This window comes from Castor canadensis, chromosome 6 (genome assembly GCF_047511655.1).
Source record: "Castor canadensis chromosome 6, mCasCan1.hap1v2, whole genome shotgun sequence".
Taxonomy (NCBI): Eukaryota; Metazoa; Chordata; class Mammalia; order Rodentia; family Castoridae; genus Castor; species Castor canadensis.
This window is the reverse complement of record NC_133391.1, coordinates 114293150-114320273: the sequence shown is the minus strand read 5'-3', so window position 1 is coordinate 114320273 and position 27124 is coordinate 114293150. Positions and strand designations below refer to the sequence as shown.

Here is a 27124-nt window from a genome sequence, read left to right as displayed (position 1 = left end):
AACCTGGTTAGCAGTCTGCAAAAAACTGAAACTAGATCCATGTATATCACCCTATACCAACATTAACTCAAAATGGATCAAGGATCTTAATATCAGACCCCAAACTCTAAAGTTGGTACAGAAAAGAGTAGGAAATACTCTGGAGTTAGTAGGTATAGGCAAGAACTTTCTCAATGGAACCCCAGCAAGCTCAGCAACTAAGAGATAGCATAGGTAAATGGGACTTCATAAAACTAAAAAGCTTCTGCTCAACAAAAGAAATGGTCTCTAAACTGAAGAGACCACCCACAGAGTGGGAGAAAATATTTGCCAGTTATACATCAAAGGACTGATAATCAGGATATATACAGAACTCAAAAAACTAAATTCTCCCAAAATTAATGAACCAATAAAGAAATGGGCAAGTGAACTAAACGGAACTTTCTCAAAAGAAGAAATTCAAATGGCCAAAAACAAATGAAAAAATGCTCACCATCACTACCAATAAAGGAAATGCAAATTAAAACCACATTAAGATTCCATCTCACCCCAGTAGCCATCATTAGCAACAGCACATGTTGGTGAGGATGTGGGGAAAAAGGAACCCTCTTACACTGTTGGTGGGAATGTAAACTAGTATAACCATTCTGGAAAAAAAATTTGGAGGCCACTTAAAAATCTAAACATTGATCTACCATTTGATCCAGCAATTCCACTCTTGGGGATATACCCAAAAGACTGTTTCACAGGTTACTCCAGAGGCACCTGACCCATGTTTATTGCAGCACTATTCACAATAGCCAAGTTATGGAAACAGCCAAGATGCCTCAGTACTGACGAGTAGATCAAGAAAATGTGGTATCTATACACAATGGAATTTTATGCAGCCATGAAAAAGAACGAAATGTTATCATTCGCAGGTAAATGGATGAAATTGGAGAACATCATTCTGAGTGAGGTTAGCCTGGCCCAAAAGACCAAAAATCATATGTTCTCCCTCATATACAGACATTAGATCAAGGACAAACACAACAAGGGGATTGAACTTTGATCACAAGATAAAAGCGAGTGCACACAAGGGAGATATGAGGATAGGTAAGACTCCTAAAACATTAGCTAGCATTTGTTGCCCTTAACGCAGAGAAACTAAAGCAGATATTTTAAAAGCAACTGAGGTCAATAGGAGAAGGGGACCAGGAACTAGAGAAAAGGTTAGATCAAGAAGAATTAACCTAGAAGGTGACACACATGCACAGGAAATCAATGTGAGTCAACTCCCTGTATAGCTATCCTTATCTCAACTAGCAAAAACCCTTGGTCCTTCCTATTATTGCTTATACTCACCCTTCAACAAAATTAGAGATAAGGGCAAAATAGTTTCTGCCAGGTCGAGGGGGTGGGGGGGAGAGGGAGGGTGTGGAGTGGGTGGTAAGGGAGGGGCTAGGGGCAGGGGGGAGAAATGACCCAAGCATTGTATGCACATATGAATAATAAAAAAAGAAAAAAAAAGAAAAAGAAATTAAAAAAAAGAAAAACATACATATCTTAAATACAAAGCTGAAAAATCTATTTATAAACTGAACACACCCACATACCAGTTCCCAAATGAATAGACAGAATGTGAGCATCCTAGACTAGTTCCTCAGTGTTCCAAGTACTTACTCTCTTACAAGTAATCATTATTCTGACTTGTAATAGTATAAATTAATTTTGACTGTTTCTTTAGCTTTGCACGTTTTTATAATAACAATTCTATTGCTTTAAAAAGTTAATTAGGGCCAGATGTCATGACTTATGCCTGTAATCCCAGCTTTTGGGAGGCCGAGACAGGAGAATCTTGAGTTTGAGGTCTGCCCAGACTACAAGGAAAGATGAAGGAGGAGGGGGAAAGAGGAAAGAAGGAAGAAAGGAAGGGAGGGAGGAAAAGTTAATTAGCATTATGAGACATCTAAATGTTATAGAAAAATACAAAAAGAAAACAACAAATGACCCAAAAATTATAACCACATAAAAAAACTGTCAATCTTTGTAAATATGATAGCTCCAATAGACAGATAGTACAGAAATGACAAAATATGCTACTGAATGAAATTATAGCCTAATCTTTTTCATTTATTTATTTATTTTGGCAGCATGGAATTTGAGCTCAAGGCCTTGCACTTGAACTACACCAACACGTTTCTGCTTTTACCTTTCAGGTAAAGTCTCACACTTTCTGCCTGGGCAGCCTTGGATTTGATCCTCTACCTATGCCTCCTGAACAATTATAGGAACAAGCTACCATGCCAGGCCTATAGCCTTGTTTTAATTGAAGAAACTAAATAAAAATAAAACCTAAAAGACACTCCAAAACTGCAGATAAATTTGGTTGATTTGTCTTCTTTTGTCCGTACTGTTTTGGGAGTTGAAGGTGAGATTAGGGGCATACCAATTTGTACCAGAATATTCAGTTCATTTCTACATAACTCTCTTCAAGGATCTATCTTTTGTTTGTTTAAAGTTCTACTCTTTTCCTGATTTGGTTGTTGCTGGTGAATTAATGGTTACCATTCTCTTGGTGCTATTGACTTAATCATTCTGGTAACTTTTATGGTGGGTGCTATGGAACTGCTTCACTCTGCTATATCATTTGGTAATCCTTTTTGGCCCAACTTTGGATGGAGCACTTTTCATTCCTTTGAAAAGTTCAGCTCAGTATTTTCCTTAGTATAAAAGCATCTTTTAATTACTTTGTGACGAATAAAAATTTACTATTAAGCTTTTCTGATTTTCAAGTGCATTTTTTTATAGCTAACAAAGTATATGAATATACTTAGGGTCCATTATCACCTATCACTTCCAAAAATATTAGTTAATATTCAACTGAATAACAACAAGGTGCCCACCACTGTTCTAAGAGCTTTTACATGTTATTGTCTCATTAATCTCACAACAATCCCTCAATCCTCAAAGAAAAGTAAGGGGTAGAAATGCTACTTGCCAATTTGCCTAAGGTCACAATAGCCAGGAAGTAGCAATACAAGGATTTCACACCCCAGGCATCTGATACCAGAGCATGAGTTGTTATTTATCCACTACCTTATGGCCTACCAAATTTTGGGGGGCCTCTAGAGGAACAAAATGCTTCACTATAGATTTTTTGATGACTACTATTCTCTTTAGAGTCTAACACATATGTTCAATAAGTTTATGACTTGAATAAATGAAAGACTTGACTGCTTTTCATTGCTTTCCCCTACCTCTTTTAATATGCCTTTTCCTTTTAAAAATAATGGCAAACTAAAAATCCCAAATGCCATTCTTACTCATTTCTGAGTAGCTAAGAGAAAATCTTGCTTTACATTTAAAAAGAATATTGCTGGAGGCGTGGCTCAATCAGTAGAGCACCTGTATCTTAAGTGCCAAGTCTTGGGTTCAAGCCCCAGTACCACACATACAAAAAACTGTACCTTAATATTTTTCACCTATACTTTCTATGTGAGCTAACCAGAGGTGAACAGAAATGCAAGTAGTTCTCAGTATTCATTGCATGGTCCACATATATTTTCTTTGAAGGAGAAATAGTTTTTATAATAATGTATAAGAATTAGGTATTCTTCTCCATTTTTGGTAGACTCAGCTCTAGGTTCCCTGATGGCTCAGTACCTTGCCAGTACTGGTGACCACTTGCTATATCAGATGTACTCAAGCTATGTGTACTTCTATCGTATATTTGTAGATTTTCTGACAAAAAATTAACAGAAGATCAGGCATGTCAACAGATCACACACCCTAGGCAACACACTTGATTTAAAGTGAAAGGTTAGTGGATATAACATGCTAAAACACACACAAAAAAAGTACTGCAGTTTCACATACTATGAAGGTTGATAGTTTTGATATTATTTTGTAACAGGCAGTATTCTTGCCTCACCTAAAGTCACAATCTATAAATAACATTAAAGATTTTTTAAAAGATACTAATGCATGTAAATAAATGTATGAAGTTAACACAAAGAGAAATACAATCTTGAGCTTTTAAAATGCAGACAGTTATGAATTTTAGTAGCCTATGGTAAAAGACCTCTGTGATAGGAAAAGAATGGCTATGGGAACAAACACAGACATTCATTCATTTATATTGGTGCTAGGGATTGAACACAAGGATGTGAACTCTATCACTGAGTTAAACCCTCTGCTCCTAGACAATAATTCTTCATGGCATAATTCAAGGATAGTCAAGTGCCACATAATGACATCTCAGTCAACAGCAGACTATAGGAGATTGCAGTGCTTGGAAATGTTCTAGCTGCCTTACTTTGTGTAAGTATACTCAATGATGTTTCCACAACCACAGAAATCACGTAACAACACCCTTCTTAGAATATATCCTTGTGAAGTGACACACAAGTACATATAAATTACCTCAATGTGACAAGAATTCCTGTATGTTACAGGTATGTAACAGTGCCAGAGGAAAATGTAAACATTTTAATTAAATACAGATAACACACACAAGTAAATTGAGGAGATAAAGGTTTGGATAAATTTTAAAAACATTTAAAAATTAGAAGGTCTTTTCTGAATTGGACTTTGGTAAGAGGAGGAACTATTCAAGGCTAAGAAATCTACTTCGATTATTTTCATTTTAATTAAAAAGATCAAAGACAACATATGAAAACTGAGCTAGTGTATTTTATATTTAACTTACGCTGATGACTGATGAAGAAGTTGACAAGTTTAAACCTTCAAGATCAGCTATCAAGCTTGGAGTAAGAGCTGGTGTAGGAAGTGTGATGGGAGTGGATACTGGGTTAACTGTAAGAAAAGGCCCAAATTAGCAAATGTGCATGGAAATTTAATTCAAATTATTAAAAGCAACACTTTTATTTTGTTAGTAAGTCTAATTAAATTACTTTGATTAATAAATGTATGACAATTCTATTTAACATCTTGATTTAGTCAAGTTATTATCAAGTCATGGCAGTTATTAGTCTTAGCTTTCAAAATAAAATGGCAAATCCTATAAAGAAATAAGGATATAAATATCTTCAGTAAATAGTTTTTGAAAAATTTTGTCACATAACATTATCACTAACATTTAACACCCAGAAATTTCACTAAAAGAAAAAAGTGAAGAACATTATTCCACACTAATATACAGAATAACAATAGCTTTCAAGAGCTCCCCAGGTGAGTCAGGAGTCTTAAAAGAATGTTTAAATCATTTCTCTATTTTATTCACAATTATAACTAATTAGGGGTTCAGGCTACCTAATTCCCTTCTAATTATAATAACGAAGCTAAGTACTAGACAGAAATATTTTACATGTTTGAAAACTGGCATATACCTGAGAATGGACACCTGTAAGTTTGCAAATCTAATGTTACTTGCCTGCTTAAAGCTCTTCAAAGGCTCATACTGGCCTGTGAAAGGTCTATAGTCTATCAGCCCTGCCCAACAGAACTTTCTATGATAATGGAAATGTTTTCCAACATCATCATGTGCCACTAGCCAGCCACATGTGCTTAATGTGCTCTCACTCTCTAAACGTGGCTAGAATGATGAAAGAAATGCATTTTTTATTTTAATCATATTAAATTTAAGAAGCTACATAAGGCTCTTGGCTACCATACTGAACAGTTCAGGTCCAACTTATCTCCAGCTCTGCTACAGCTCTATGGGATAACAGTTTCTAGTATCTTGCTCTATAGCTGGGTCTTTTGATTTCTATTCAGTTTGCCTAGAAGGTACTTCTCTGACTCCTTCGTGTTGCAATTTCTCTCTGATGAGATAACAAGAGTTTGGAAAGACTTGACATCCCCAATACAGCTTATATGTACTTTGTACATTTTTCTTTTCTTTTTTTTTTGCATTACGGGAGTTAGAACTCAGGGTTTCTCCTTAGGGCTTGATACTTGTTAGGCAGGTGCTCTACCATAGAGTCACACCTCTAGCCCTATATGTGTCTTCTTTGTTTCACAGTTTTACATGGACAAACTTTACTTCTCATGTAATACAAATTTGTGCCTTTACATGTTTGTGTTTCTAGTAGTGTCTGTTAACAGACTTTAGTACTTTATTAACTGTTACTTGAATAAAATATGGAAAACGTTTTTGCGTCCAACAAATTCTTACTCAAAAATAACACTCCAAAGGGAGTAAATTTATTTAATTTGATATCGCTATTGGGACTATCTTTTTCTCATTTTAGTTTAACAATATCCTATAAACTATGCAGAATAAATGTTAGTTCATAAAGTTAACAATAAATATTTTTTTAGTAAGACAGAGAGACAATGAAGTGCAAGATTTGGTGCCTGTCTTCAAGTAATTTCAAACTTAGTTAAGAAAAAAAAAGATATAGATGCTTTAAAAAATAAATTAAAAATATAGAACATAAATAATATTGCCAAGAAAGGAAACTTTTAAATGAAATCTCAGATAAAACCTAAACATATGCAACAGAAAAAGCAGGGTTCAGAGTGGGTGGAGGAAGAGATGGAGGCTGTGGTTCTCCCCTTCCACTCACGTGTGCGGCGGAAGCATTGCTACAAATCCCCAGGCTTCTTCAGACTTACCTAAAAGTCACTGTACAGTTAGCAAGTGCTATGGAGAGAAAGGGAAATGGGGAGAAAAGGGGTTGGGGAGGGAAGAAAGGGAATCACCACTGGGCCTAGGGTGTTAAGAGGAAGCTTTATGAACAGCAAAGAATGAAGCTCAGGTTTTATGTAAGGGTGGGATTTGCAAAGAGAAAGAAGACACCAGTTAACTGCTGGGTGAGAGAATGCTTCTAAGCAAAGGCTGCAAGATGAGAAACAGGAAAAGCAAAAGGAGTTGGATTTAACCTCTACAGGGGATCTGTTAAAAATCTACCAAACAGAGGAATGATATGGTGAATACGATCCTGAGTATGATTTATCAGATGGCAGGATAAGGGACTGACTAAAGGATAGTGGTGAAAAGGACTGAAGAAAGATAATGGCAGTGAGAAAGCTTCAAAAAAGCATGCATATTAAAGACACTGGAAACTGAGGCATAGGGAGATTAAGATTTGCCAAGGTCACAAAAGAATGGTAGAACCACTACAGAATTAGAACCTGGTTCTTCTAACTTGGATCACAGTATGTTACCTTTCTATGAAATGTGTAACCTTTTTGATGGGCTCTAAATGCATGCTCGTTCCTTTAATGGTAAATCTACACATCCACCGATCTGTCCCTCCATCCATCCATCACCTACCTATTCAAAATACCAAATGCTCATGAGTAAGAAATGGACTGATTTCAACTATGGCTTGGGTAAATCAAGAGCCTAGAGAAAAAAATTCACACCATAGGCAAATTTCACTATTAAAAAAAAAAAAAAAGACAAGCCTTTAATAACATTTCAGAAGATAGAGGCTCTAGCGGGGAAAAAATGTGTATAATAAACAGAGAAAGACCCAAGAGATAAAACAGTATCTCAATATGATATAATTCGAAGAGAATCTGCATATGCAGAGAATCTGAACTGATAAGTCAGAATGTTAAGTCAAAGTGTTCAGTTTACAAACTCATTTCCTTTTTTAAATTTTCTACAAAACACTATTTTCTTTTGCTAATATAGTGATTACACAATTACTAATAACTAATAATTACATAATTACTATTATCAAAATTTTGCTTCAAGTACAATCCAGTGTAGAATGGTTCAATATGTAGTTTTTAACTTGATAATGTAACTGACTGCTGTTGCTGCATCATTTATATGCACTTACTGTTTTCATCATCAAAAATACTTATAAAATGCTTATCATGTGCTGGATGCAGATTTAAGCGCTTTTACATGTAATGAATCATTTAAATTTTTTAAGATTAAATTACCCTAAACATTAGTCCAATTTTACAGATAAAGCAACTAAAGCACAGAGAAGCTAAGTAAACTGTTCAAGGTAACACAGCTAAGAAGTATCAGAACCGGGATTCAAACTTACATAGCTTAATTCTACTGTCCTCTTAGCTACCCCATTCTACTACCTTAACCACAACAACAATGAAATACCACAGATCATAAGGTTTATATGAAGCAGTTATTATATGGCTGAAAGATATGTTAAAAGACTTCAGAGTTCATTATATTAATTGTGTAAAAGCATAAGTTTACATGTCCTACAAAATAATGCCAAAAATTAATTGCTGCTTTATGATCACCTTACTGAGACCACATGATATGGGATACTGAAAGATATTTTAACTTCTAGAAATATAAAATATGCCTGTTTTATTTAGCTATATTGCTACCTCCAAGTCCAACAGCAGATTGCTAGTCATATATTATCTTGTCACAAATATTTTCTTACGTATTATCAACTGATACCCATGAAATAGTCAGATAACTTCAGAGTCTAATGAATTGCAGATTTACAGTATTTTTTCTTTCTCCATTATACAAATGAATAAACAAGACACACTTACTAAACTGATTAAAGGTATACCAGGTATACTAGGACTAATGCCTGTGCTAACACATTCAAAGTTGCAGAACCATTTTTAGTAGAACAAGTCATTTACTAGGGCTGCTAACCATCCCCTTACTGCCCAGTATACCCTCCTCTTACTGTGTCCTCTTGTCTCCAAGACTTGGCTCAAGGAATACATATTGAAAATGCCAAGTGGATTAGGCACCACAATCCCTAACAGTACTTTATATATATCACTCTCATTTCATCTATAATGTGGCGATCTAATAGTCACATGTTATTGTTTGAATATGAAATGTCCCCCATAGGCTTATGTGTTGAAGGCTTGGATCCTAGCTGATGGTGCTATTTTGGGAGGTGCAGGAAACTTTAGTTGGTGGGGCCTAATGGGAAGAAGTAGGTCACTTGGAGAAGACCTGAGAAGGGTATTGTCCCTAGCCCCTTCCTTCCTCCCTCCCTCCCTCTCTGTCTGTCTCTCTCTTTTTCTCTTGGCTTCCTAGATGCCATGAGGTAAATAGCCTCCTCTTTCACATACTCCCACAGGCATGATGTTTTGCCTCACCTCAGGCCTAAAGTAATGGAACCAGTAGACAATGGACTGAAACCTCTGAAAGGATGAGCCAAAATAAAATCTTTTCTCCTATTGTTTCTCTCAGGTATTTGTCACAGTGATGAGAAACTAACATACTGACTTATGTGCTTCTGTCATTACTCTTTAAATAAGAGTTCCCTGGGTAAGGGATAATGTTTTATTTACAATCTCCAGCGCAGAGTAGATTATTAACATCATCACAAGTCTTCTATAAATATTTCCTGAATGAAGAAATGGACAAATTCAGCATTTGCAGTTTTCCTGGTATGAGTATACTGAATGAAAACACATACAGAATCATCAGTCACTTCTTCAGGATTAATTTACCTCTCACAAACTGAGACCTCAAGCCACTATAGAGTGGTTTGTAATGTGTGATCAACAAATGGCTTGCCATGGACAGTAGAGAACTACTGTGTACTAGGAAGCAGCTTAGAATGAAGGCAGAAGCCCTGTGCTTGTATTTAATTCTGAACTCAGTTCATATTTCTTCCACAGGCCTTGTGGCTTTTTAATTGCTGTTTGTTTCCCTCTGTTTCTCAGTATACTTTTTATCTCTATTTTTACCTCTTAAGTTATAGAGATATATATGTAAGAATATATGTGAATGTACTTGTTTAGGATCTGTGTTCCTGACTAGATTTTAGTTTCTATAAGAGAGCACCTAAATTCTATTTATTAGAACACCTAGCAAAGTACTTTGCAGTAGCAGATAATCCATCTACAATATCTGCTGAAGTGACTTGTTAATAATAAGAGTTTCAAGTGTCATTTCTGACAAGTACAGACCTATAAGAGATTTTTAAAAGAATTTAACTACAGAGGTATTAAAAACAAGGAGAGATATATCCTATGCTTTTGAAAAAACAGGTTAGGATGAAATTTCCGTTAAAAAAAAAAACTTACCTTTCAAATACTTAAAAAACTTAATTTTTAAGGAAATCTTTTGTGGCTGTACATTTGTCTCTATATACAAAAACATAATTCTTTAAGAAACAATCTAACTATACCAATTATACATTTTTCAGGTTTCCATTCTTTATATTTGCGCTCTCTCTCTCTCTATATATATATATATCTTTTCACTTATAGTACAATAGATTTCTGTTGTTTCTAAATTTCCCAGTCTAAGTATTTGTTACAGCTGTCTGAATGAACTAAGTATGTAAGAGTAGTGACTTGAAAGGCAAGAAGGTTTGGGGGTAGGGGACATGGCGGGGAAGTGTTCTCAGCAGGAGACAGCAGGTTAGAGGCCTTTGGCAGAAGCAAGTCTTATGTCTGAACAAAGCAAAGAAGCAGAGTAGTTTGAAAATGTGGATAAAAGGCAGGCAAGAGTCAGTCATCTATAATCTTAGAAACCTAGGAAAGAAGTACAGACTTTAATCTCAATGCAGAATTAAGTCATTAAATTAAAGGGTTTAAAGCAAGGAATAAGAAATTTATTGGCAGGATAAATTTTCAGAAGAGACCTACCAAGTCAAAGCGTACACACAATTTAAGCTTGATAGATACTGCTAAAATGACTCCCAAAACCTGTACCTATTTATGTTCCTATGAAGAGCACATGTATGATGAATGTTTCTCCAAACCTTAGCAACACTGGATGATACCAAACTTAAAATCTTTGCTAATATGTAAAAAATGATTTAGATTTGGCTCTAATTTTTTTATTAGCATGTTATTTGTATGAAATAATGGGTTTCATTATGTTTTTTTCATTCATGTATGTAATATACTTTGATCATACTACTCAACTCCCTATTACCCTCAATTATCCCCCCTCCCTCATCTCTTTTCCCTAATAGTTCCTCTTCTGCTTTTATGATCTTCCCCCTCCATACTCCCCACCCCCTGATTCCACATATGAGAGAAAACAAGTATTCTTGACTTTCTGGATCTGGTTTATTTCACTTAACATGATAATATCCAGTTCCAACCATTTAACATATGTATGGTGTCTGTTTCTCTAAATCTTAGCAACACTGGATAATACCAAACTTGAAAATTTTTGCTAATATGTAAAAAAATGATTCAGATTTGGCTCCACTTTTGTTTTTAATTTTTCTACACTAAGTATTTCTCTGTATTATACATTTTAATTTATCTGTATTAAGAATTCTTTGCAGCTACTGGAGATAGGCCATGGAAACAATATAAAGAGAAGAGATTGATGGCTCACCTTTTGCATCGAAAAAATACACTGAAAAATGATTGCAGTTAAATATTCATGAAATCTTACTTGTTGTTCCTCTTCTCCTAGTACAAAATCTACCTAGCGACAAAGTTAATTCCACTATCTAGCTCACATAATGCTGTACAACTAATGAAAATGCATCTTTGTACATTGAATAAGTATATCTGCTAGATTCTGAATTCTTAGAAGTAGATTTTCTGAAAAGCAAAGTAGATTTAACTGGAAAAAAATTGTTTTTCCAGTTAAAATATTGATAAGTAGAATTAAATTGGCCTACAAAGTGTTTATAATCCACTTCTGTTCCTACCAAAATTGTGGCAGGTGGAAGATGGTAATGTCCTTTACATTCTCACTTACTTTCCTAATTCCCTACCTACCTCCTTAAGTTACATGCATCATTCCCCATAATCAACACTTCAGAATATAGAAGCTTTGAGACGTAGATAATTATTTAGGAAGACGAGCATAAATTACTAAAGCAGAAGATTTTAAAATGAATTTGGTACACTTTATTTGGCCACCTGTAATTATCCATGTGACATAAAACTGGTAAGATGAATAGACAAAAGATACTAATACCTGATTTTCAAAATTATCTTACCTCTTTCTCTGATAATCCTTTTTTTTTTTTCAGTTGGACTGGATTTTGAACTCAAGGTTTTGCACTGGCAAAGCAGGCACTCTATCACTTGAGCCACACCTCTAGTCCCTCTTGCTCTGGTTATTTTGGAGATGGGGGTCTCTCAAATTATCTGCCTCACCTGATCTTGAACTGCAATCCTCCCAATCTCAGCCTCCCAAGTAGCTAGGATTATAGGCATGAGCTACTGGAGCTTGGATCTCTGATGATATGGATAAATTTCAGGATATGTATAAGGGAAAAGTACTAAAAAAATAAGTTGGCTCAGGCCTCTGACCCTAGTGACTAAGAAGGCAGAGATCAGGATGATCAAAGCCAGCACAGGCAAAAAGTTCTGGAGGCCCCGTCTTAATCAACAAAAGCTGAGCAGGGTTTGCCTGTCATCCCAGCTATGTAGTAATCATAAATAGGAGGAGCAAATGCAAATCAAAACCACACTAAGATTCCACCTCGCCCCTGTTAGAATAGCCATCATTAGCAACACCAACAACAACAGGTGTTAGCAAGGATGTGGGGAAAAAGGAACCCTTATACACTGCTGGTGGGAATGCAAACTAGTACAACCACTCTGGAAAAATATTTGCAGGCTTCTTAAAAATCTAAACATAGATCTGCCATATGATCCAGGAATACCACTCTTGGGGATATACCCAAAGGAATGTGACACAGGTTACTCCAGAGGCACTCGCACACCCATGTTTATTACAGAGCTATTCACAATAGCCGAGTTATGGAAAGAGCCAAGATGTCCCACTACTGATGAATGGATTAAGAAAATGTGGTATTTATACACAATGGAATACTACTCAGCCATGAAGAAGAATGAAATCTTATCATTTGCAGGTAAATGGATGGAACGGGAGAACATCATCCTAAGCGAGGTCAGCCAGGCCCAGAAGACCAAAAATCGTATGTTCTTTCTCATATGAGGACTTTAGATCAAGGACAAACACGATTAATTGGACTTTGATCACATGATGAGGCGAGAGCACACAAGGGAGGTATGAGGATAGGCAAGAAACCCCCAAAAAAAAACAAGATAGCATTTGATGTCCTCAATGCAAAGGAACTAATGCAGAAACTTTAAACCAACAGAGGCCAATAGGAGAAGGGGACCAGGAACTAGAGAAAAGGTTAGTTCGAGAAGAATTAATTTAAAATACAACACATATGTATAGGAAAGCAATGCGAGTCAACTCCCTGTATAGCTATCCTTAGCTCAACTAGCAAAAACCCTTGGTCCTTCCTATTATTGCTTATACTCTCTCTTCAACAAAATTAGAGATAAGGCAAAATAGTTTCTGCCTGGTAGTGAAGGGTTAGGGGGGGAAAGGGAGGGGGCGGGGGGAAGGGGGAAGAAATGACCCAAACATTGTATGCACATATGAATAAAAGAAATGAAATAAATAAATAAATAAATAGGAGGAGCACTGTCCAAGTCAGACTGGACATAAATGCGAAACCCTATTTGGAAAATAACTAAGAACAAAAGGCTGGAGGTGTGGCTCAAGGGTTAAGGAGCATCTGCCTCACAGCATGAAGCCCTGAGTTCAAACCCCAGTACCGCCATCAAAAAACAAACCCCTCCCCAAGCCCCACCTTCTATTAAGCACAGAAGCAAAATGTTTTAATACTTACAGTCATCTAGATCTAGAAGTGAAACTTCTTTGGTAAGAGGGTTTCTATCTTGCTGTGTTTTCTTTCCTTTCGCCTATAAAATAACAAATATCTCATTAATTTATGCTTTGCTCAAAAAGATCTAATATTACAAAATAAGTATTTTTTCTCTTCTTAGTCTTACAAACAAAAACTTTTATTTTGGAGACAGGATCTCCAAACAAGTAAAACTTTTGCATGGTTACATGAAATGTTTCTGAATCAAAATTTCTCTCAAATAGTAAATTGTTTTTCTTCCTCATAATGCAAACTATTTATTATTTTAAAAACATTTTGTGTTTAAAAATTATAAAGGACCTTGAGGAGAAAATTTAAATGTAAGTAAAAACTATTTTATAATGGACAACTTTTTGCTGACACAAAAAGATAGTGTGGCTTTTCAAAAGAAAGTGCACAAGCATTCTAGAAAAATTTTAAACAAGTTTATTTAAGAAAAAAGCACTCAAACACATGTTAGCTCTGAAATTGTTTACAGGCTTGTGGTAAGTTAACCTATTCTGAGGTATGTTTGTGATAGGCCATGTGCTAAGCACTTCATGTCCCAATACTGGGTTATGTCAGACTTCTTTGTCAAAGATATTCATTAAAATCTTTGAGCTGGGCATGTAGTTCACTGGTAGAGTGCTTACATGGCATGTACAAGGCTCTGGGTTCAATCCCCAGCAATACACACACACACCATGAAAGTAAAATATATGAATGACATTCCCAGGCTTTTGCTCTTTAAGGTGGAAAAAGGACTCACTTACTCTCTTGACTGTTTTGTAGAAAGAACAAATATTTTGAAACCTATCTGCTCAAAATTAGGGGTTCCACCAAGACAGATTTGCTTATTCAGTCTACTATATCCATGAAACATATTACCATAGACTAGAATACAGTACCCCTAAGCATGAAGTGCTAGGTTTGTTTATACATTCAGAAAATATGGTGCTAAACATATATACACACATTTGTGTCCAATTTACTTACTATTATGAACTATATTCTTTCATTTTACATGAAATCTCAAATTAGAGTCAAATTTTTACTATAATCTTTTTGTTTGTTGACTGATTCATTCATTCAGTGGGTATGTACAAAATTTTAAATTTATTATCAGATTCTGTGCTAAGCAATGGAGGTAAAAGCCTAGACAGACATAGTCCCTGCCTTCAAACAGAAATTTAAAGCTATTATTAATATGAATTATTATTACAAATAGCCTTGGAAATGTATTACTAAGGCAAAAAGTACACTACCATCACTTAGTTCTTACACCAGTGCACATACATGAACAAGACAGAGTAGAGGTGTGGCTTACCTAGTAAGAGTGTTTGCCTCACAAGTGTGAAGCCCCGAGCTCAAACCCAAACAAATGTACATGAATTTATGCATTACATAAATGCAATGGTAATGCAACATTTTTATCTCTCTTTTTTGTTTTTTCTTGGTGGAACTGGGATTTGATCCCAGGGCTTCACACATGCAAAGCAGGTACGCGCTACCACTTGAGTCACTCCTCCAATCCTGTAACACTTTTAAATGACTTAAGTTCTGATTATTTTCTCCCTTATGCTACTACCCAGAAAATTACTTTCAAGAATCATATAATACACATTAACACACTAAAAAGATCAGCACTGATTTTTTTCCCTCAAAATAATCAAATCTGGCACTGTAAAGTAAAAATCATCTAGATGGGTTTTATTTTCATTCCTAATTTAAGACAAAAAATAGTGTTTGCCCCTCTCTTCAATCAACAATGTCTAGGGCTAGGGGACCAAGATAGAAGAAATGTTAGTTTTGAGGCTGAAATTTAAAAGTTGCAAGTTAATGAAACCAGGTTCAGAATGAAAATGCCAATTCAAGTAGAGTATTACTCCTGTGAAAAGAGCATGTAACAAAAAGAGCTTGTCATCATGTGACTTATCAAAATGCTATGCTGAGCACAATGGGTGTAGCTTCCCCTCCGCTATAATAGTGCATGACTGTCTTCCTAGAACTACAACCTCCCCAACTGAAAAATCAGAATCTTGTAAAATCAAGATAAAGTTAAAGCTGAAGGCAAGTCTATACTTATTTTCTAATGCACAGCCAAGAATGTGTAACACTATCTATTAAATACACATCAGGTCACATAAATGCAGAAGAGAGCTGCATGTAAAATTGGCATAATCTCTTATTAGGAGCCTAGAACAGAAAGAAAAAAAAAAAAGCCTTGCAAAGGACAGAATTTCATTGACTTTCTGAGAACAGCAAATAATCAGTGACTGAAATACAACATTAGCAATAGATAATGGCCATTTCTACTGAATTGAAAAAGCCTTGCATTCTGAATCAAGGATATAAAATGCTTCATGATGTGTTTGGCAATCCTCTGTTATATTTCATTTTTCATTTAAAAAAACCCATAGTAAGTTCAAAACATTTTCATACTTAAAAGATCTACTATAAAAATAAAAATCTGAATTCTAAACAAAGAAGTTAAGAGCCCTGTTCCATCAAACATTTCTCCATTTGCAATTCATCTTGGTAATAGAGACAGAACCTGGGTAAATGCATATAGGACTTGAGGCAGGAGATTTTTCTTGCTCAATGCATAATTCATGTGCTCCGCCTGCAAAGTGTGTAAAATGAGAATTTCACACCGCAGCATGAGCCATGGAGCTGCAGAGAAAAGGCAGATGAAATCATATTTTACTGTGTGAATTTTATTTCTTACCCTCCCAATATTTATACAAAACCATCATTGACAAACCAAACACATTGACAGATCACCCACTGTTTCCATTGTGTTAGTACTTGAGAAGAGATCAGGCAGAAAGATAGACAATTTGTTTTTGTATTTCTTTTAATACAGGATTAGGTTTTTAACAGCTGACTGACCATAATAGACTTTTATAAGGACAACAGTTACTGATCTTAAGATCTCACTACAAAATATACCTAGTTATCAATTCATCTGCCTCAGATCTCCATTTTGTTTCTATGGTATTCAGCTATATACCTCAACACGTCAACATTTTCAAAATGAAATGAAATACAAAGTCAAAAGGTTAAGAAACTGATTTCCATTTAATGTACCTGATTTCAAATAATAAATAAAAGATTCTGGAAATACCTATTAAGTTCCCAACAGTACAAACAAAAATATGTATCAATATGTAAAGATTTTATGTATTTATGCATGTTCATTTTCATGCTTACTAAAAAAAGTAGAAAACAAGATCTGACATGACAAGCATCAACAATGCTTCTATTATATTTGTAAAGAAGTTTAAAATTTAAGACTGTAAGACAGGGTAAGTATTATGTAAAGTTTATCAAACCTGTACTATGCTTTGAAATCAACAATAATTCAAGGCTAATTTCCAGCCTTGGAGCGCAAGATATTTGGCATGAAATATTTTCAATTAAGATTACCCACCAAGGACAATTTAATGACTCTCTTCAAGTCATCTGACAAATTTGGTTTAAAAAATCTGAAGCTCACACTTAAAACTTGTACCATAAGACAAAGGTACAATGCCAGTAAACTGGGTCTTCTTTAGTAAGTTAAAAAGCAGTCTAAATGGCTAAAACAAATCTTTCCCGATAGATTATGCATACTTCAATAAGAAGCCTTGCTTACTGGCATTCCTTTTGTTTAAAGGTCTCAATTGAAATCAAATGATATTTTTGTTTTGTAGGACTTAAAATGTGAAATAAATTGGGAAAGAAACTGAAAGAGGCAAGGCTATGAGTAGTTAGAGTAAAAACTAATACTCATCAATATTAACAGAAAGTATATAAGAGCAGCACATATAAATGCTTGTAAGAATTAAAACTTGTTTCCTATTTCTCAAATAGAATAGAAGCCAATTAGAAAATAGTTCCTCTCACTCTTATCTATGATCTACTTCATACCACATGTGAAAACTGCCTAATTCCCAAGAATCTTTCACATAAGAGATCTTTATCTACAAGATCTTTTTATTAAGGCAAATCTTAACATTTGCTGGCATTTGAATATTAGTCACCATGCCAGTGATTGGTCCTGAGAGCACTTAAAAGATGTCATCAGTTTCTCTAAACTTCTCAGAGGGACAGCAAGTTTTGAGATACACATAATTTGAGATAAAGACTATTTCAAGAGCACCTAAACCAGTGCTAGGAATCTATATACAGATGGTAGTGTTTGTTCACAACAAGTACACATATTAACCTTAATTGTGACCCAGATATGGAAATGCTCTTAAAGTAGGTATTAAGTGCAAGTACACTAAATACTTTATTTTTCACTGGTAGATTATATGCAGTTTATATAATTAAATTTTAATATATAAAGGAAAATACATCAAAGTTAATCACAATAAATTATAATCCTGATTTTAAATTATCATCACATTAGTCATGGGTAATCTCAATCTTCAGCAGTTAGTACACAGACAGAGAAGATAAAATTAGAATACTGTACACAGTTAAGGTGTAAACAGCAGACTAAAAAAGGTGTTAGCAGAAATAATTATAGCATGTAGGAGCACTCTAATATACTAGCTAGCTATAAGAACACTTGAAGCCTAGGTTCAATAAGGAAAAAACCTGGAAAAATTTATAAACATTATTTTAAATAAAAATGTCACCATCTGTTCAACACATATTTTTAACTACCAGCAGAATATAACTTAGGTTATATTGGTAGAAAGTAAGATGAACTGATATAAATATGATCCTCTTCCAGACACAATGTGTCTATGTTACTGGCTTTTCTCTCTGTTCTTTTGTAGGAGAAACGCTTTTCCCTCATGCTATGTAAAGTATGTGAAAGCACTTAAAATACGGAATTATTAAAATGTTTGTTATAAGTATCATTTGAGCAAAAGAATTATTTCATAAAAAGCACTATATTCAAAATTTTCTCAAGCATACTTCAGAAAAGAACACCAATACATAAAAGTATGCTTACCCGCCAAAATAATTATAATTGAAACAAGATAATTCTCTGTGGTCACTAATGACAATATCTGATTTCAAATGAGGATGCCTCTCAATCAATATAACACAAAGAAAGAAACAGTCATAAAACATGAATTAATAACTATAGTTTTGTGCCTTATTGATATAATGGGGCATGGTATTAAACAACAAACTCTTTAGGAACTGTCCTTGTATCATTCATGAATGGTACTCTTCTTTTAACACCGTTCATACCCTGCAGTCACTGTCAACTAGGAGAGGTGAAAGGTTCACATTCTGATATGAGGCCACTTTCTCGTCAGCTTATATTTTCCGTAAAAAGAGAAATATCTAACAGAATGAACAAAGGCGTAGAAACAGGAAAGCATACATTTTATAAAAGAACCACAAATACTCTATTAGGGTTAAAAAAAGGAGCAGGTGGGTTAAAACAAAGGAAAATTTAGGTATGCTATCCCAAAGAACTGACTGAACTCCAATGGCAATGGGGCACCACTACATTTTAATTTGGCATTTGTACAGAAATATGGATCTGAGGATGACCAATGGCAATGGTGTATGAAGGGAAGGAAGAGTGAATCTAGCAGGCTGAAAGTAGAAAAGGAGGAAACAGACAGGAGGAATCACACAGAATCTAGAGGACTTGGCAATGAGGTAAACACAGAATGAGAGGAGTCAAAGGAAAGTCTGGGAGAAAGGAAAGAATGCCTTCCAGAGCATGTCTTCTGGCTGTCCCAGACTGGGAAAACCAGTAGTCCCAAAAAGTCCTAAGAATTTGGTCTGAATTTGGGAAGAAAAGCTGGAGTTGTAGAGACTGAGAGATGCTATGATGGAAGTAATTTAGTGAGTGAAAACTGGAAAAATATAGAGAAAAAAATATATAAAGACTAAAGAAAAATACATTTGCATTAATTAACATACTTTAAAAATTGACATGTACTAAGTACTAATTTGGAGGTAATGTTCGTACTTGGCTGCTAGAAAGGGATAAAAAAGGAAAAAAGGTCAGTGAAGCCAGAACAAAACAGACATACAGAGTTTTGAGAAGTAGGAGAAGTGTCATATAAAAAGTACAAGATAAAGCCACTGGGCTTGGGGAAAGATCATGGTTATCTTTCAGAGCAGTGTCTGTTGGAAGTCATAGAGGTGGAAACCAATTTCCAATGGACTGAGAAATAACTGAGTTAAGAAGTAGTGGATGGAGGATATGTAGATTACTCATTCTAAACTGTAAGTTTCTCTCACATACTCTATTTCACTGTCTGTAACCATCTCTCTTCTCTCTTTAAATGTTGGGAAAGACTTGAGCACTTTGAATGGCAAAAGAGAAATTAATAAAGAGATAAAAAGTGCAAAGGAGGCAGATGATTACTAACAAAACAAGGGCCAAAAGGAAGTAGCACTTATTTTTGACTGAGTGGATAGCAATCATTTACACAGAGATACTTCAAATATAAAGGAGGGGGCCATAATTGAACACTGACATAAAATTTGAATAGTGTAGAAAGAGCAAAAAAATTGCAGGAGTTGCAAAAAACAAATTTAGGTTCCTTTAAATTTAGGTTCTAGAAGTCCAACACTGTTGATCTTTCATGAAATTAATGTTCAAGTTAAAAAGTGCTAAAATTGATGGTTTATAGTTATATAAGAGCTTTACACTGCTCTTTTGTTATTTGATTATTTTCCCATAACACTTGAAAGAAGCAAGGAAAGTAACAGCATTTCTGCCTTGTAGATGAGGAAACTGAAGCATAAAGATATTATCTCCCAACAAGTAGAACACTATACTTCTCTCATAGGACCATCATAAAAATTAACTGTTTTGAAAGCCATATATTCAAGGTACCTCCAAGGTCTCATTTTCATGCTCAGTGCCCCCAAAATGCATTGTCCAGATGAAAGAAAGAGTAAAAGTATAGATTTAGTTAGGCTGCAGGTTTAAGGCATATGAATTTTCAGTACTAACACACTGTCATACTGAATTAAGGTAAAGCACCCACCATCTGCCTTTTATTACTCAAAATTTGGAGAAGCCACAGCACTTGGTGCAAGAAGGACTTTCCCACAATTACAGAGCTGCCTATTGTTGGAAAAACTGGCAAGCTTTTATCGCATAGTATACTCCAAACCATTCAGAAAGAAATGGAAATGAGTAATTATGGTAACTATTGAGGTGGAGACTACTTATTCCATTGCTAAATTAAAGTAAACAAAAAAAGTGAATAGGAAAAACACAAAAGCAACTTTTTCTATTATAGGCAGGAAAAGAAAAGCATTCTAATATAAAGAAAATAAGTTATCTAACAAAAACATATGGACACATAACCAAAACCAGTTTAGGACCTGATTTTCTCAAGGATCTTGGTTCACTGTAATAGTCTGAATGTTATCAATTATTAAGAGAGTTAATTTGATCACTGAAGTCTTTGACAAAGAAGAAACAAATTGGAACACTGCCTTGGGTGTCCATGTGGCTTGTTAACAGGCACCCAAAGTCTGATAACATAAGCACTGAAGTTCACAATATCAGCTTTCACAAAACTCCACAAGAATCACTTACTTTAATTCCACGGTCCTGTCATCCTGATTTTTTTGCTGTTATTTAAAACAACTAATTTTTAAATTCCAGGTCACACTATCAATATGTAAAGCTCTTGATTTAAAATAATACTTTAAGATTTTTTTTTTTTTGGGTGGTACTGGGGTTTGAATTCAAAGCTTCACACTTGTTAAGTAGGCACTCTACTACTTGAGCCACTCTGCCAGCCCTAAGCTTTTCTTGTAACTTAATGAAAGTAGAAAATCAGGATATACCAACGTTGCAATGTGATAAGTTTTTATATAAGACCACATTAATAAATCATAAATGTCTTAAATTATGAATTTTTGAGAAATAGACATATTAAATTTTTTTATATAGTCAGACAAGTTTAAATATAAATTCAACTTTAAGTTTTACTATATGTGAAAATATCTGAAATAAGACAAGAAAACTACTAGCCAGTATTTTAAATATGCTCATTCTGTTTTATTGTTTTTGTATTTATTCATATGTGTATAGTTTGTTTGGGCCACCTCTTCTTCCACCGCCCCCCCCCCCCCCCCACTCCACCCCATCTCGCTTCCAGGCAGAACCTGTTCTGCCCTCTTCTTATCCAATTTTATTGAGAGAAAACATAAGAGGTAATAAGAAAGACACATCATTTTTGCTAGTTGAGGTAAGGATAGCTATACAGGGAGATTCCTAGGATTGCTTCCATGCACATGTGTATTACAACCCACAGTGGTTCATCTCTACCAGACCTCTTCACTAATTCCTGATCACCTTCCCATAGTGGACTCTGCCAGTTTAAGACTACTATAGTTTAAATATGCTTATTCTTTAACAATAAATCTCTGAATAGGGAGGGTAATTGTCTACTTCAATAAATTTATTTTCATCCTCAGCTATTCAGATGACATACTGAAGAAATTCAAGTTCATAAAACAAATAAGTAAATGAAAAAAAACTAGGTTAAGAAGAAACTAAGCTCAATGAAAGGAAACATTTGACTATTATTTTCAGCATATGTAGTAATACATTTTATATATAAGATTACTGTACTTGAAGCCTAGCATTAATATGATCCATTTACATGAAGGGTATGGTAATTCTATACCAGAAAGATGATTATTATATTGGAACTTTATATTAATAATTTCATTTTAAAATTTATACTTTCATATTTTGATATTAAGCAGATAAAGAAATGTTATAAATGTGTCAAAAAGCATTATTATTCTATTAAGTTGATTCTTGTAGTTGTTCTAAAATGGCTACTACATTTTTATTAACTACTTAAACAATGTGTATCTTTTAAAACTTTAAAAACATTCTATGATCTAATGGCATTATTAAACACCTAATACTTTAAAAAATATGTATTAGTCAATTTTTTATGATGTATGCACATTTATATTCCTTTGCTGAGTACTATTTCTGTGGTTTTCTTTCACTTCCCCTTTAACAAAAGCTTCCCTTGTAACACCTTAGCTGAACTTTTTAACTGGTCAAGATGAGTTAAAAAGCAGCTCTAATTTCTCTGAAGAGTTGGGTTATAAGGGAAATGCTTATCTAAAAAAACCAAAGCTGTGGATGAATGAAGATGGTGGTTTTTATTTTAGTTGTTAGTGACAATGTTAAATACTTTTTATTTATTTATTTATTTTGGTGGGACTGGTGTTTGAAATCAGGGCTTCATGCTTGCAAAGCAGGCACTCTACCACGTGAATCACACCTCCAGTCCAGTTTGCTCTGGTTACTTTGGAGATGGCGTCTGGAGAACTATTTGCCTGGGCTGGTTTCAAACCATGATCCTCCCAATTTCAACCTCCCAAGCAGCTAGGACTACAAGCATGAGCCACAGGTGCCCTGCTTTTTTAGTTTCTTGACTTTCAAAGAATCACTAAATTTTCAAAAATATTAATTCTTAATTGGAAAAGGTTATAAGAATATTTACCTTCAATTATAACAACTGTATAATCTCTTACCTTAGTGACTTTTCTGGAATCAGATTCACTTTCAGATTCTGATTCTGACTCAGAATCTGAGGAACTCTCTTCTACTGAACTATATTCAGCATTGGAAGAATCTGAAGTCTTAGATTTTCCATTTTTCTTCCCTCCATCTTCTGAATCACTATGCATAATAAATTTTGAAATATTAATTGTAAGTCATTTATGAAAACAAATTTAAGTAGTTTATGTAAAAGGTAAAAAGTTTTAAAACTCTAGAATATAATAATGAAATAATAAAGGGGGTATTACTTTAACCAGACAAATCAGAACCATTTACAATGCAAAAAGTCATAAAACAACATTAAGTGATGGCAGAAATAATAAAGAAAATAATATGAAATGTTTCATTCACTAGAAACTAGGGATAACAGTAATAAGTATACCCAACTTCAAACTATATTACAAAGCAACAGCAATAAAAACAGCATGGCACTGGCACAAAAACAGACACAAAGACCAGTGGAACAGAATAGAGGACCCGGATATGAATCCACACAACTATACCCACCTCATTTTTGACAAAGGTGCCAAAAATATACAATGGATAAAAGACAGTCTTTTCATTAAATGTTGATGGGAAAGTAGTTATCTGCCTGCAAAAAACTGAAACTATCTCCATGTTTATCACCCTGTACTAGTATCAACTCAAAATGGATCAAGGACCTTAATATCAGACCTGAAACTCTGAAGTTAGTACAGGAAAGAGAAGGGAATACTTTGGAAGCAATAGGTATAGGCAAGGACTTCCTCAAAAAAACCCCAGCAGCTCAGCAACTAAGAGAAAGAATGGATAAATGGGACTACATAAAATTAAAAAGCTTCTGCACAAAAGAAATGGTCTCTAACCTGAAGAGATCACCCACAGAGTGGGAGAAAATATTTGCCAGCTATATATCAGACAAAGAACTGATAACCAGAATATACAGGGAACTCAAAAAACTAAACTCTCCCAAAATCAAGGAAACAATAAAGAAATGGGCAACTGAACGAAACAGAACTTTCCCAAAAGAAGAAATTTAAATGGCCCAAAAACACATGAAAAAATGCTCACCATCTCTGGCCATAAAGGAAATGCAAATCAAAACCACATTAAGATTTCACCTCACCCCTGTAAGAATAGCCATCATCAAAAACACCACCAACAACAGGTGTTGGCAAGGATGTGGGGAAAAAGGAACTCTCATACACTGCTGGTGGGAATGCAAGCTAGTGCAACCACTCTGGAAAAAAATATGGTGGCTTCCTAAAAATCTAAACATAGATCTGCCATATGATCCAGCAATCCCACTCCTGGGGATATAACCAAAGGAATGAGCCTCAGGTCACTCCAGAGGCACCTGCACACCCATGTTTATTGCAGCACTATTCACAATAGCCAAGTTATGGAAACAGCCAAGCTGCCCCAGTATTGATGAACGGATTAAGAAAATGTGGTATTTATACACAATGGAGTTTTACTCAGTCATGAAGAAGAATAGAATCTTATCATTCACAAGTAAATGTATAGAACTGGAGAACATCATCCTGAGTGAGGTTAGCCAGGCTCAGAAGACCAAAAATCGTATGTTCTCCCTCATATGCAGACTTTAGATTTAGGGCAAATACAGCAATGTTGTTGGACTTGGGTCACACGTTGAGGGGAGAGTACATATGGGAGGAATGGGGATAGGTAGGAAATCCAAAACTTAAAAGTGTTTGATGTCCCCACTGCAGAGAAGCTAATACAGTAACCTTAAAATGACAGAGGTCAATATGAGAAGGTGACCAGGGAGTAGTGAAGAGGTCAGGTAGAGATAAATCAATTTGGGTTGTAATACAGTTGTGCATGGAAGCAATGCTAGGAATCTCTCTGTGTAACTATCCTTACCTCAACTAGCAAAAACACTATGCTTTTCTTATTATTGCTTATGTCTACTCTTCAAAAAAACTAGAGAAAAGGGTAGAACAGGTTCTGCCTGGAAGCAAGGGGGTGGAGGGGAGAGGGAGGGGGCGGGAGACAGGTGGGAGAAATGACCCAAACAATATATGCACATATGAATAAATGAATTAAAAAAACAGTAACAAGTTAAATAGCAGGCCAATTTTAAAATGCTGCCTCAAAATACTGTTTACTGATAAATTTAAATATTTATAAGCCTACTTTTCCTAAAACAGTCCTGCATTTTATAGATTTTCTGTCCAAGAAAATTACTTACAAGTTCCCAAATACAAACTTATATATATGATATGAAAGAATGCTAATCTACTCAAAGAATACCTTCTTTTTGGAGACAGAGTCTTGCTATGCAGCCCAAGCTGGCCTCAAACTTACACTGCCTCTGCTTTCTGAGTGCTAGAATTGGGCCACAAAGTACACCTCAAAGAAAACTCTAATTTATTAAGTCTTATCAAAAATATAAGATAGTTAAATATAAAATTTTAAAATATCAAAATGATCTCACTTAAGTGCTGAATGTTATCGACTCATTTGTTCACTCATTCAACTTTTTATTATTAACATGCTGCTACCACATTAGGTGCTAAGGATAACTGGTTAGTAAAATACAGATGATTTCTGTGTGTCTAACACCTTATAGTGTCTGTAGTCCGCTGGAGGATACCAAGAAAAATGGAGGCAGTGACAATATAATAAAGCACAGTGTGTCATGAGAACATTTAGAGGGATACCTAAATGAACTTAAGCAAGATTAGAAATGCTTCCCGAAGGAAAAGACATATAAATTAAGAAATACGAATAAGGTAGGGAAGCAAATAAGAGGCAGTTCTACAAAATAAAGGAGTAACAGGTAAGATGGTCAAACAAACTTCTCTCAGAAGAGGAGACATGCCTTAAGATGTTTTATATTTTCCCCCAAGCTGAAAGTCTACTTCTGTCTACTCTCTGTGTGTTATTTTTAAGAATCTACCTTGGGCCAGGCAGTGCTAGGCATTTCATACCAATCATACCAATAATTATCTAATTTAGATACTCTCTTTCTAGGTACGTTATTATCCCATTTATAATACTGAAACTGGTATTCAAGAAGGTTAAGTAACTTACTCAAGGACACACAGAAAGGAGGAGAAGTGGAATCTGGATTCAAGTCCCTCTGTCTAGAGATACCCTTTTCCCCCCACACCATACTATCTCCCTTCACATGAAAATACTGAGGAATGTAAAATTCAGATTTAGTCATGAGTAGTTAGGATTACTAAAGGATGGTTTCTAAAGATACTTAAAGCTTATTAAGAACTTTAATAATTATTATACTGGCAATATTGAAAAAATACTGAGGCAGAAAGGCTCAGGAAGAGGGGGAATGGGAAGGCAAGAGAAGAATCAATATTTCTCAAAATTGATTTTTGTGGAAGAAATATGATTGCTGTTTATTAAAAATGGAGCTATGGCAACATCTCAGAGCACATGTAATTACATCTGAAGACTAAAAAAATATGTTGTTTTTCCCCCTAGAAAAGAATGGTAATTTATTATCCTCAATTCACTGGATAAAACGTGTACTTACAAATATAAGGATTTACAACGTATTTGTGGTACTCTATGGTGTAATAATCATTTTAAATTCAAATGTGAGTGAAGACAAAAATCCATTTCTGATGAAAAAAAGAAGCTAATACTATTATTATAAATTTCTAGCATAATGACTTTTTCTATCTGAAAAAATATTTTATACATTGATCAAAACTTTCCCTTTCTAAAAACAATACTTTTACAAAAAACATTATTATAGATATTCTGATGTTAAAAAAGAAGTACAGAATTTCCTTTAAAGCTAAGTCCATTAAAATCAAGTAGGTTCCTTTGGTGCAACAAGTCAGAGTCTAAATATATTTAACTTCCAGCATTTAAGATAAGATTTTAAAGGTAAAAGTGTTATTTTATTATGCATCACTCAATTTTGATGGTAATTATTGTTTACCTTACTGCTTAGAGTTTCAGATGTTAATCTAATGAAAAGAATTTACTGGTAAGTAGGTTTTTAACTTTGCAATGATGAAAAGCCTGTATTAATTTAACCTACAGATTTCATTTGTTCTGAACAGGAAAAACAATATAAATCACTTTTAAAATCATTAAATCCTGACTTAAATTAATAAAGTCATAATTA

General features: G+C 34.6%; 1 protein-coding gene across 2 annotated transcripts in view; it reads right to left on the bottom strand.

The window, feature by feature from the left end:
* The window catches only part of Ap3b1 (adaptor related protein complex 3 subunit beta 1), a 229497-nt gene that overhangs the window by 71684 nt on the left and 130689 nt on the right, over positions 1-27124 (bottom strand). For both annotated transcript variants that reach the window (XM_074077237.1, XM_020184110.2), the window contains 3 exons: positions 22992-23139; positions 13485-13557; positions 4670-4776 (listed from right to left, as the gene is read on the bottom strand). In XM_074077237.1, the coding sequence (XP_073933338.1) occupies positions 4670-4776; positions 13485-13557; positions 22992-23139 (328 nt within the window). The remainder of the gene's footprint in view (positions 1-4669; positions 4777-13484; positions 13558-22991; positions 23140-27124) is intronic.